Source organism: Phaseolus vulgaris, chromosome 8 (assembly GCF_000499845.2).
Source record: "Phaseolus vulgaris cultivar G19833 chromosome 8, P. vulgaris v2.0, whole genome shotgun sequence".
In the NCBI taxonomy this organism is placed as follows: domain Eukaryota; kingdom Viridiplantae; phylum Streptophyta; class Magnoliopsida; order Fabales; family Fabaceae; genus Phaseolus; species Phaseolus vulgaris.
Window position 1 is genome coordinate 34,951,501 of NC_023752.2, and position 13,078 is coordinate 34,964,578.

General features: G+C 47.6%; 1 protein-coding gene across 1 annotated transcript; it reads left to right on the forward strand.

Moving 5' to 3' along the window:
- Positions 1–6,553: 6,553 nt before the first annotated feature.
- LOC137825006 (uncharacterized) lies at positions 6,554–7,900 on the forward strand. The gene is made up of 2 exons (XM_068630679.1): positions 6,554–7,178; positions 7,548–7,900. Exons 1-2 carry the CDS (start codon positions 6,554–6,556, stop codon positions 7,898–7,900), a joined length of 978 nt encoding a protein of 325 aa, XP_068486780.1.
- The last annotated feature ends 5,178 nt before the right edge of the window (positions 7,901–13,078 follow it).

Consider the following 13,078-nt stretch of genomic DNA (forward strand, 5'->3'; position numbering starts at 1 on the left):
ATTTTATTAGCAAGGTGTTGCAGGGCCCGGAAGTGAGATATCAGGCCTTAGAAAAAGCGGCGCTAGCGGTTTTGTTTTCAGCGAGGAGGTTGCGCCATTACTTCCAGAGCTTTACAGTGTTGGTAATGACTGACTTACCCATCCAGAAGGTTTTGAAGAAACCGGATGTGGCTGGGAGGATTGTAAAATGGGCGGTGGAGTTGTCGGAATTCGACATCAAGTATGAGCCCCGAGGACCGATCAAGGGGCAAATCTTCGTTGACTTTATGGTCGAGCTATCTTCTGAAACAGTGCAGAGCGCCGGGGATGATTTTCGTTGGGCGCTCTCGGTGGATGGGTCGTCTAACCAGCTGGGTAGCGGGGCTGGGGTTATTTTGGAAGGACCCAACGGCGTGTTGATAGCGCAATCTCTGAGGTTTGCCTTTAAAGCCAGCAATAATCAGGTGGAGTATGAGGCTTTGATCGCTGGTATTTTGTTGGCAAAGGAGATGGGAGGAAAGGTGCTGATGGGCAAGAGTGATTCGTTGTTGGTCGCTGGCCAAGTAACCGGCGAGTTTCAGGCCAAAGATCCACAGATGGCGGCTTACCTGGAGTACGTGCAAGAGTTAAAGAGGTCCTTTGTCTTGTTTGAAGTGGTGCACGTGCCAAGAGAGCAGAATGCCTGAGCTGACTTGCTGGCCAAGCTCGTCAGTTCGGGCAAGGGGGGCAGGCAGAGGACCGTTATACAAGAAACTTTGAAGACACCTCGAGCATTTGTGGCAGATCACCAGGTTCTTCAAGTGTGCAGGTCAATAGAAAGGACGGCGAGGAGTCGTAGATCCTTGACTCAGGAGACTTTGAAGACGCCGAGAGTTAGGGCACATCCAGCGGGAGTAACAAAGATGACGCAAGTTTGCGCTATCCATGACCCAGATACATGGATAACGCCCTACCAGCGCTACATGGTGGATGGCGTGCTCCCAATGGACTCGACAGAGGCCAGAAAGATAAACAAGAACTCCAGCAGGTTCACCCTCATCGATGGCGAGTTGTACAGGTTTGGGTTTACGCACCCTCTTCTGGTATGTGTACACGGAGAGAAGTGCATGAGAATCATGGCTGAGCTCCACGAGGGGATCTGTGGGAGTCACATCGGGGGCCGAGCTTTGGCAACGAGAACCCTCCGTGCAGGTTATTACTGGCCCACAATGAGGGAAGATTGCAAGAAATATGCCCAGCGTTGCAAGCAATGCCAGTAGCACGCTGATTGGCACAAGGCGCCTCCAGAGGAGCTAAAGTCGATTTACAGCCCCTGGCCGTTCCATACGTGGGGTATCGATATTCTAGGACCCTTTCCGTTGGCGATCAGGCAAATGAAGTATTTGGTTGTGGCGATCAAGTACTTCACAAAGTGGATTGAAGCAGAACCAGTAGCCTAGATCACCGCGCACAAGATTCAGAGTTTTGTGTGGAAGAATATTGTGTGTCGTTTTAGTGTGCCCAAGCGTTTGGTATCAGATAATGGGACTCAATTTGCGAGTCACCTATTGAAGAAGCTGTGTGGGGATGTTGGAATACAGCAGGTGTTTGCTTCTGTGGAGCATCCTCAAATGAATGGGCAAGTGGAGTCATCCAATCGGGTTTTGCTGAGAGGCTTGAAGAGGAGGTTGGAGAAGGCCAAGGGGTCTTGGGCTGAGGAAGTTCCCCGCATAGTATGGCCATATCACACCACCGAGCAATCGGGAACCCACGAAACCCCGTTTAGTTTGGTGTATGGGTGTGATGCTATGATTCCAGTTGAAACCCAAGAAAGCTCGCCGAGATTCCAAAACTTCGTGGCGGAAGACTCGAACGAAGAAAAGAGGATGAACTTGGATTTGCTGGATGAGGTCAGAGAGGAAGCACGGGTGAAGGCCGAAGCAGTGAAGAGAAAAGTTGAACGCAAGTACAACTCTAGAATAAGGCCAACGTAATTCAGAGATGGCGACCTGGTGATGAGGAAGGCCCACCAGTACGAGATGGAGAACAAATTGTCACCCAAGTGGACAGGACCATTTAGAATAACCGAAGCACTCAGGAACAGCGCCTACCGCTTGGAGACGCTGGAAGGAGGGGCGATTCCTCGCACTTGGAATGCCACCCATCTCAAGTTTTATTACAGTTAAAGCATTGTAAGTAGCAATTAACTCGAACAGTTTAAGATGTTTCAGTTAAAACAGTTTTTCAAGGGGGCACTCTTTTTCCCTAAGGAGGGTTTTTAACGAGGCCACGCAATAAAGAAGGTTTCGAAGTTTATCAAAGTTTCCCAAGTATTAAGTTTGCATGCTCATCATTTTTTAAGTTTTCGGAAAGAGACTTTATCGCCCTTGTGTAGTTTCAAGGCCACAGCGAATTCAGATTGCATACATTCAGTGCAAAGTTTGAAAGCATAAAGTTTTAAACCCTCATCGCCACCTGGCGATCGGAGGTGAAACTTAAGTTTTAAGTCCTCATCGCCACCTGGCGATCGGAGGCACAAGTATAAAGTTTTCTAAGTTCTTATCGCCTTCCGGCGAGAAGAGATTAAAAAGTCCTACTCGCCGTGAGCGAGTGTAGGCGAGAAGAGATTAAAAAGTCCTCCTCGCCCCGAGCGAGTGTAGGCGAGAAAAGATTAAAAAAGTCCTCCTCGCCGTGAGCGAGCGTAGGCGAGAAAATATTGAAAAGACCTCCTCGCCTTGAGCGAGTACAGGCAAAAACAGATTACAAGACCTCTTTGTGTGAGCAAATTGAGGCAAGTTTGAAAGTCCTCAGTGCATCCAGGGGAGGAGGAGATGTAACCCAAGGGCAAGTTGAGCATAAGGAAAAGTCCTTCTCACCCTCGAGTGAGTTCAGAGCAAGATGACAGGTATGTCCAGTATGAGTTAAAATCCGGGAGCATAGTCCTTGATCAGGGGTTAAGGGATTCTTTCGGGACGCCCCCTCCTCAAGTATGAACAGCTAGCCCCGGTATCAGATATCAGTATAAAGTTACAATCCAGGAGCCTAGTCCTTGATCAGGGGTTAAGGGATTCTTTCGGGACGCCCCCTCCTCAAGAATGAACAGCTAGCCCCGGTATCAGGTATCGGTATAAAGTTAAAATCCGGGGGCCTAGTCCTTGATCAGGGGTTAAGGGATTCTTTCGGGACATGATATGAATGCAATAACAAGAATACATGATTCTTTGACATTCTTAGGAGCAAGTTGAGTTGGTCATGAAATGGCACTTTACTTAGAATTGGATCAATGTTCTAATTCAAGAACTCACCAAGACTTTGCACCAAACCAAAGCTCATACGGAAGTCCATATATTGTCAAATGGAATCAAACACAAGGAATGAAGAACAAGAATGGAAAACCGAACAGAATTGCAAGCTTAAGCTACTGTACCGAACAAAAATTGAAAACAAAGCTGGAAAACACAAATTTAAACGGTGAAAATGAAAGGAAACACTAAGCATGAAGAAACTACCGAATGGAATTGAAAGGAATGAAAGAAAGAACACTTATGGAGTGAAGCTTGCTGGATTTGAGACTTGGAAAAAGCAGTCACGCCACTTGGAGCCTTATTCCAAGATAAGTGAAGGAATGCCGCCACTTGAAGCTCACCATTGGCACACAAGATAAGGCAAAGGAAGAAGAAGACAACAAGACTCACAATTTCTCTCTAAATTTGAGTATAGTCTCTCTACTTCTAATTTCCAAATCTGATTTGTACAAGGGCAGCACCTTTATTTATAGCCTATAAGGTGTTGAAATGCAAAGCCAAATGTGCCCCAAATGACACTCAAATTCGGCGCCAACTAGTGCATGAAGGAAGTGTGACTTTCCTTCCTAGTTTGGCACCTCCTAACTCCTATCTACACTCCCCCTAGCATCCCTTACTACTTACTCACCTATTTATTACATCCGCACCCCTGCTCTATAAAAGAAATACGAAGAGCCATCTTTTGATACTCTTGTCCCAAAGCTCTTACCATGCTCCTAGTTGGGCTTGGGCCCTTTGTTAGGCTTGGGCCCCTTGTTGGGCTTGGGCTTCATGGGCTTGAGCATCCTCTACTTGGTTTCCATCACGACGCCCCCTCCTCAAGTATGAACAGCTAGCCCTGGTATCAGATATCAGTATAAAGTTAAAATCCGGGAGCCTAGTACTTGATCAGGGGTTAAGGGATTCTTTCAGGACGCCCCCTCCTCAAGTATGAACAACTAGCCCCGGTACCAGATATCAGTATAAGTTAAAAACCCAGGCGCTTAGCCCTTGAGCAGGGGTTAAGGGATTCCTTCGAGACGCCCCCTCCTCAGGTATGAATAGCTGGCCCCGGTATCAGAAGATAGATGAAAGCTAAAATCTGGGTACTTAGTCCCTGGGCAGGGGTCAAGGGATTCCTTTGGGACGCCCCCTCCTCAGGTAGGAACAGCTAGCCCCAGCGTCTGATGTTCAGAACACTTCGCCTTGGTGTTTTTAGACACCCTGGGGACAATACGACGTTGCTGTAGCAGGCCTCTCCTCAGGCGTGGGCACCGAACGCAAAAAGATAAGGGCTAAGTTGCCCTGGTGTTTTAGACACTCCATGAACAATGCGGTACTATTGTTTAGACCTCCCCATGAGCGTGGGCACCAAAGTGCGACTTTTGTCCCAAAGTATTCAGACGCCCTGAGGATACCCAGAGCAGGTCCCTCCTTCAGTGTAGACACCCAGCACAGGTGAGATAAGCCCTCCTCGCCCTCGAGCGATGTTGAGGCACCAGAGACGAACAGGTATAGTCCTCCCTTGCCTTCGGGCAATGACAAGGCAAGCGACGCTTTCATGAGGAAGATTCCTCGCAGATACGAAGGCCAAGTAAGTTCCTTGGTGGAGAGACCAAGGGAAGGGTACGCATCACGACTTAAATGGGAAGGGTAAGTGTACCGTCCCGTCCCCGGGCGTTGACTAAAGTCAAAATCAATGATACGGTGGGACCCATTGAGGGGCCCGAGGAAGGAGGATGAGGCGTCGCCAAGAAGAAGAGGCATCGCCAAGATGAGGCGTCGCCAGTAGAGGGAGTCGCCGGTATAAGGCGCTGATGGTGTCGCTAATGTAAGGCGCTAGGGCGCCCATTTGTTCACTTCTTTGTAGGTGTTCGCAAATTACCAGAAAGGGGTGACCTAGCAGACGGGCAAGGTTGCACAGAAAGACGTACCCAGGTCAACCGGCGGGAACATTTGGCGGCCACCGTGGGGCCGATTTAAAACATCAGTCCCATCACAGGTTTCAGACCGACAGTTCCACAGAGTTTATCAAAGCCACCGTAACAACAAGCACGAGGGCCAAGAGACAAGGTTCCGCGCGCGCTACGAGTGAGGAAATGACCATGCAGCAGGTCATGGACATGATGCAGGGGCTGCAGGAGGAAATGGCAGAATCAAGGGCGGAGCAAGAACGTATGCAGGCGGATCTCGCGGCCTCCCAGGCGAGAAACGAAGAGCTCCATTGTATGAATGAGGAGTTGCGCTGTGGTTTGGGCAATAACCAAGGGCGACGTGACATAGATGAGACCGAACGTCTCACCCCACCAAGGGAGTTTTCCACACCATTCTCACAGGAGATTCTGGAAGCAGTGATCCCCAACACGTTCGCAGGGCCCAAGGTGATCTTCACCGGGATGGAGGATCCTGAAGCACATCTCATTGCGTTCCACACGCACATGGTGGTAGTAGGCGGCTCCGATGCCGTGAGGTGCAAGCTTTTTATGAGCACCTTGACGGGAATGGCCATGGATTGGTTCATCCGCCTTCCAGACGGCCATATCACCTCCTTCCCGCAGCTGTCGCGGTTATTTAGGGAGCAATACCTAGCGAACAGGGCCCCACCGCCCGTTTTATACGACCTGTTCGACGTGAAACAGTATCAGGGTGAGACTTTGAAGGAGTACATCAACCGTTTCGGGGCCTAAGTAGTAAAGGTTGGTACTACGGAAGAACCCATGATCGTGTACGCATTCAGGAAAGGCGTGTGTCCTGGCCCCTTTTGCGAATCCATCATTCGCAATCGCCCCAGGACCTTCGCTGAAATAAGGCGTCGCGCGGTGGAGCATATTGCCTCTGAGGGAGAGGTGTGTGAGAAGCGCACGAGCGTCGCACCCTAACGCTCGAGGGCACAGACACGGGCTCAACCCGTCAGGGTCAACGAGACCACGACGGGAAGGAAGAAGCAGGAAGGGAGACGCCCCTACGAGGCAAGAAAACCCTAACCCAGGGGTCAAGCGGGAGGAAATTGTCCGGTCAGAGAAAGGGCCAGACCAGCGAGGTACGAATTTGTGGTGGAGTTGAAGGACCTAATCGCCGTGCCTAATATAGCTGAAAGTTTGAGGCGACCGGTGAAGACTGGCAAGGTGCTAGGGCCTCGCAAGGACTCTTGGTGTGAGTTCCACGAAGCTTTCGGTCACCACATCAACAACTGCCTATCACTGGGGTACCAGTTAGACGAGTTAGTAAAAAATGGGTTCTTGAAGGATTATCTCGCTGAACCCGCCACAACCGCGGCCCTACCAGAACTAGCGGAGGATCAAGCGCACGAAATGTCGGTTCATGGCGAAGTCCATACCATTTCTGGTGCTTTTTCGGGAGGGGGACCCACGGCATCCCAACGCAAGAAATATGCGAGGGGAGTAAATTCGATTGATGAAAAGATCTCAGGCGACCCGTGGGAGTCAGACCTCGTGTTCACGAGGGCGGATCTGCGAGATGTTGTCCCACACGACAATGACCCCGTGGTCATTTTGGTTATCATAGCAGGAAGAAAGGTGCACAGGGTGCTAATCGACCAGGGAAGTTCTGCAGATGTTATGTTCTGGTCGACCTTCAATAAGCTACGGTTGTCCCCGGACCTTTTGAGGCCCTACACCGGGTGCTTGTATGGATTTGCTGACAACCAGGTGGAAGTACGTGGCTACTTGGAGTTGAGGACGACATTCACAGATGGAGCGGCCTCACGTACTGAAAGCATTCGGTACTTAGTAGTAAACGCCAATTCGGCTTACAACATTCTGTTGGGAAGACCGGCGTTGAATAGACTGAGAGCAGTAGCCTCCACGCGCCACATGAAGATAAAGCTGCCGAATCTCAGTGGCAGGGTGATTGTCATCAAGTCAGATAAGGAAGAAGCGCGAAAATGCTACGAAAACAGTTTAAAGACAAAGAGAGGTGTGTTCATGGTGTTCGAACGTCCACCGAGTTCAGACACTATGATGGAAGTAGAGCCCTCGAACGAGGCGACGCCTAAGGAGTCAACGCCTGGCGAGACCGCACCCGTAAGGGCGACGCCTAAAGCAGACGCGCGCACAGAGGAGAGACATGACGACGCTTCGCCCATAGAAGAGGCGACGCTTGGAGATCACTACCGGGCGACGCCCCCTAAGGAAGATAGCAGAGACCAACCGGCGGCCAACGTGGTGGAGAGATAGATTGGCGGCAAAACGTTCAATCTGGGGCATTTGTTGAGCCAAGAAGAACTGGACGAAGTGGCGGAGGTGATTTCACGTCACTTAGATGCTTTCGCATGGTCCGCCTCAGACATGCCGGGCATCGACCCTGACTTTTTATGCCACCACCTTAGCATGGACGCCACGGTCCGCCCCGTGCGACAGAGGAGGAGAAAGTTTAACGAAGAAAGGCGGCTTGTGGTGAGGGAAGAGACACAAAAGTTGTTGAGCGCCGGACACATCCGGGAAATCCAATACCCCGAGTGGCTGGCCAACGTTGTTCTGGTGAAGAAAGCAAACGGGAAGTGGAGGATGTGTGTGGACTTCACGGACTTGGACAAGGCGTGCCCCAAGGACTCATATCCACTACCCAGCATTGACGCCTTGGTGGATAGTGCCTCGGGTTGCGAGATTCTGAGCTTTTTGGACGCTTTTTCGAGTTAAATCAGATCAAGATGCACCCGAGGGACGAGGGTAAAACAGCGTTCATGACAGAGACATGTAGCTACTGCTACAAAGTGATGTCGTTTGGGTTAAAGAATGCAGGCGCCACCTATCAGAGGTTAATGGACAAGGTCCTGGCGCCCATGTTGGGAAGGAACGTGCAAGCCTATGTAGACGACATGGTGGTAACTTCGCGCGATAGGAGGCGACATGCAACAGACCTGGAAGAGTTGTTTGCCACCATCTCAAAATATCGCCTCAAGCTGAACCCTGAGAAGTGTGTCTTTGGGGTTGAGGCAGGAAAGTTTTTAGGCTTCATGCTTACAGAAAGAGGAATTGAGGCAAACCCTGATAAGTGCGCAACCATCATCGCTGTGAGGAGCCCGACATCAGTGAAGGAAGTGCAACAACTGACAGAGCGAATGGCAGCATTATCAAGGTTCGTTTCTGCGGGAGGAGAGAAGGGACACCCCTATTTCTAGTGCCTCAAAAGAAATAGTCGCTTTGCGTGGACCAACGAGTGTGAAGCAGCTTTCATCAAGTTGAAAGAGTACTTGGCGACACCACCCGTCCTTTGCAAACCAGTGGCAGGCGTGCCCCTCCGACTATACTTTGCGGTAACAGAGCGGGCCATCAATTTTGTGCTAGTCCAGGAGCAGGACCAAGTACAGAGGCCCATCTATTTTGTGAGTAAGGCCTTACAAGGACCAGAGACGAGGTATCAGTCGCTGGAAAAGGCATCATTGGCCGTGGTATTCTCGGCCAGGAGGCTCCGCGACTACTTTCACAGTTTTACAGTAGTGGTGATGATGAACCTCCCCATCCAGAAGGTACTGCAGAAACCTAACGTTGCTGGAAGGATGGTTCGCTGGGCGGTGGAGCTGTCAGAGTTTGACATCCAGTACGAGCCCAGAGGATCTATCAAAGGACAGGTATATGCGGATTTCGTTGCAGACCTCTCACCCGGAGGCGACCAAGAGATGGAGTCGGGATAGCAGTGGTTGCTCTCGGTCGATGGCTCCTCCAATCAGCAAGGAAGTGGAGCACGAATAGTCTTGGAGGGACCTAATGGTGTGCTGATCGAGCAAGCTTTGTGTTTCGCTTTTAAAGCGAGCAATAACCAGGCTGAGTACGAGGCACTGATCCCATGGATGCTCCTGGCCAAGGAGATGGGTGCGCAAAACCTCTTGGTGAAGAGTGATTCAAGCTAAGGACCCGCAAATGGAGGCGTATTTAAGGTACGTCCAGCTGTTGAAGGGAGCATTTAGCGCTCTTGAGTTAGTACATGTCCCAAGAGAGCAGATTGCCAGAGCTGACCTGCTTGCCAAGCTGGCCAGCTCAGGCAAGGGGGGCAGTCAGAGGACAGTAATCCAAGAGACGCTCAAAGCTCCACGAAAATTCGTGGAAGATAACAGGGTGGACGTCCTCCATATTTGTACAGCGAGAGGGAGACCAAGGAGTCATCATTCTTTGACTCAAGATACGATGAAGACACCCTGCATCAGCACATACGCGGACGCACCCGAGGAAGGAAAGTATACGCAGATATATGCTTTAGCCGAGGGAGACACTTGGATGACGCCATACAGACGATACCTGGCGGATGGGGTTCTCCCAGCAGAACCAGAAGAAGGCAAGAAGATTAAGAAGAACGCTGCAAGATATACCCTGGTAGACGAGATATTGTTCAGACACGGGTTCACACACCTCATCCTTACGTGTGTAAGCGGCGACGAGTGCACCAGGATAATGGCTGAATTCCACGAAGGTATCTGCGGGAGTCACGTGGGAGGAAGGTCTTTAGCTTCCAAAGTGATACGTGCCGACTTCTACTGGCCGACAGTGAAAGAGGATTGCGTGCGGCACGCCCAGCGCTGCAAGCAGTGTCAGAGGCACGCTGATTGGCACAAGGTGCCGCCAGAGGAGTTGACATGCTATGATGAGAATCAAATAAAGGAGGCTTTTATTAATGGAGGAAGAGGACATCCACCCTCACATTTGAAGTTCTTCCTTCTAGTCTTCTCAAAATTAAAAGAAGAAATAAAATAAAGATGAGGCCCAAGCCCAAAGCCCAAGCCCGTGTTATCTCGAGATGTTACATATAGTATTCCTTTTGCAATTACCTTTCCTTGCTTATACCTTTTCTTGTTTGTCTTTATTGTTTCTTTGGTTTTGTGGTGGTTTGCTCTTAAGATTGGTGTGCTTGCTTTGACATATTTCATTTGAGGATTCCAAGGCCTCAAGATCAGATTGGTGCAAGAACATTATTTCTTTGAGAGTGATCTCTTTTTTCAGCCTCATTTCACTTCGGCAGTTTCATTGCCAAGATCACTGTTTTTGCTAATTTTGTTTCTTAACTTGTTTGCTGTTTTTGTGTGTTTGCTGTTTTTTATTTGCAAAATGGCTGGCTATTCAAGTGGTGCATCTTACAAACAGCATTCTCCTTCCAAAGCTTCAGTCCTTGGTGAAGAAGAACATAGAAGAAGGAGGCATCACCATCATTCTCATGAAGAGAGCTATAACCGTGACCAAAGATATCACCAAGTGTTCAACATTGCTTGTAAAAAAGTCCCTAGTTTTAATGGTGATAGTGATCCTAATGTGTATTTAGAATGGGAGACTAAGGTTGACCATTATTTTCATGTGTATAAGGTCCAAGATGACCAAAAACTTAGATTAGTTTCTTTATCCTTTTTGGGCTATGCCAAAGAATGGTGGCATAAAATTGTAATGGACATTATATATCGCAAGAAACCTCCCGTGGTTTCTTGGAATGCTTTGAAAGAGTGTATGCGCGCGAGGTTTGTTCCTCCTTCTAGGAAGGAACACTTCTTGAAGTTCCAAAGGCTTCCTCAAGGACATAGGATGGTAGATGAATACTTTAAAGATTTTGAAACAACTTTGACTAAAATGAATATGCATGCTAATGAAGAGTCAAAGATTAAATGGTTTGTACGTGGTTTGAAAAGAGATATTAGAGATTTTGTAGAATTAAAAGAATATTCTTCTTTAAAGAGCGTGTTTCGCAAAGCCATCAAGGTAGAATCATATCTTTTGAACAAAACTTTCAAAAATACTCATGATGATGATTTCTACAACTCTTCTAGGAAGGATGCAAACAAAATTTCTCCTTCCAATTTTTCCAAACAAACCATGTTTCCAAACAAAGTTTCTACTACAAATCTTTCTACTCCTAAGTCACCTACCAAAACTTCAAATATCAAATGTTTTAAATGTTTAGGTTTTGGGCACATAGCTCTTCATTGTCCACAAAAGCAAATCTTAAAGATCAACAAGGTAAAACAAGACCTAACTCACCCACCTACCACAAGTAAACAAGAAAAAGACAAAGAAGGCCAAGTTGACATGGGTCTTATCCTTTCACCTCCAAGGTGTTTTCCTTCCTTATCTTTTTCATTACCCAAGGTTCCTATTTCACCACCATCTTGGTTAAAAAATGTTAGGGATGATTTGTTCATACCTCCTAATGGTTGTCACCATTTAAGAGGTCTTTTTCCAAAACATCACATCATTCCCAAACAAATTTTTCCAACTTGGTCGATTTATAGAACCTCCTTTTCTGAAATCCCATTATTTACAAATGCTAAGTCATGTTTACATTTTTCTTCCACTTTTAATTGTAAAACTAAACTGACTTTGTTATATGCAGGGATTCAGAATTCGTGGACGAATTCTCTCCAACTCGAGGAGTATGATGAGAATCAAATAAAGGAGGCTTTTATTAATGGAGGAAGAGGACATCCACCCTCACATTTGAAGTTCTTCCTTCTAGTCTTCTCAAAATTAAAAGAAGAAATAAAATAAAGATGAGGCCCAAGCCCAAAGCCCAAGCCCAAGCCCAAGAAGGCCAAAGCCCAAAGAGCCCAAGTCCATCCCATGAGGGCCAAGGCCAAGCTTTGAAATACTCTTGTATAGTTTTAGGAGGTTTGGTTATTAAATAAAGGTGTGTGAAAATGTAAAATAAAGTCACATTGTCCATGTGACTTAGGAGAGTGGTGTAGGTGTAGTTTTTGGGAGGTGTCATAGTAGAAAAAGGTCACACCTCCCATGTGACTTGTTTTTGGTGGGAATTTCAAATGAGTTTATTTGAAATTTCCCACCTATTTTTCAGCACCTTAGGCTATAAATAGAGGTGCTTCCTTTGTAAAATTCAGATTGGAATTAATCTAAGAAAACTCTACTCAAATTTTGAGTGACCTTTGGAGAGCTTTTGGAGCCTTCTTCTCTAGTCTTATCTTGATGGATCATTGGAGTCCTCAAGTGGCGGCATCACTCTCATCTAGGAGCATTCCACACTTCTAGTGGCGAGATCATCCATCCTCCTTCCATCTTCATGAGCATTCTCTTCTCCTTCCTTTCTTCTTCTTCAATTGTTCATGTTGCTTTGTGTTCTTGAATTTTTCAGTTTCGGTTTTTCTATTTTTTCCAGCACTATGTTCTGTTTCTGTTTTTAATTTCTGTTTTGGTTCGGTTCATTTGATCATTTGTTCAATTCTGTTCGGTCAATTCCAGTTTTAATCTCTTTGTTGATTCAATTTGACAATATTTGGTTCATCCAAATGAGTTTGGGATTTGGTACTAGTTATTGGTGAGTTCTTGTCTTAGAACAATGATCCAACTCTAAGAAAAGTGCCTCTATATTTTCCAGCTCAAGGTGATTCCTAAAAATGTCAAGAATCTTGTTCTATGTGGCTATTGGAATCACATCATGCTAGGCCCTTTCCCACTGGCGATAAGACAGATGAAATACCTGATCGTCGCCATTGAATACTTCACCAAGTGGATAGAGGCGGAGCCTGTGGCCCAGATTACTGCGCACAAGGTGCAACACTTTGTTTGGAAAAACATCATGTGTCGCTTCGGTGTACCTAGGCGGCTGGTGTCCGATAATGGCACCCAGTTTGCAAGCCAACAGTTGAGAAACCTATGCGCAGAGGTAGGCATCAAGCAGGTGTTCGCATCAGTCGAACACCCCCAGACGAATGGACAAGTAGAGTTAACGAATAGAGTTTTGCTGAGAGGACTGAAGAGAAGGTTAGAAAAAGCTAAAGGGGCGTGGGCAGAAGAAGTGCCAAGGATTGTATGGGCGTACCACACCACACCCCAATCCGCCACCATGGAAACACCTTTTAGTCTAGTATATGGGTCAGATGCGAT

Bases quoted from the DNA above. Each gene is read 5' to 3' on its own strand.
- LOC137825006 (XM_068630679.1), top strand. From the start codon at position 6,554: ATGTCGGTTCATGGCGAAGTCCATACCATTTCTGGTGCTTTTTCGGGA. The intron at 7,179-7,547 runs GTGTGTTCATGG...GGTCCGCCTCAG, and splicing joins CAGTTTAAAGACAAAGAGAG to ACATGCCGGGCATCGACCCT.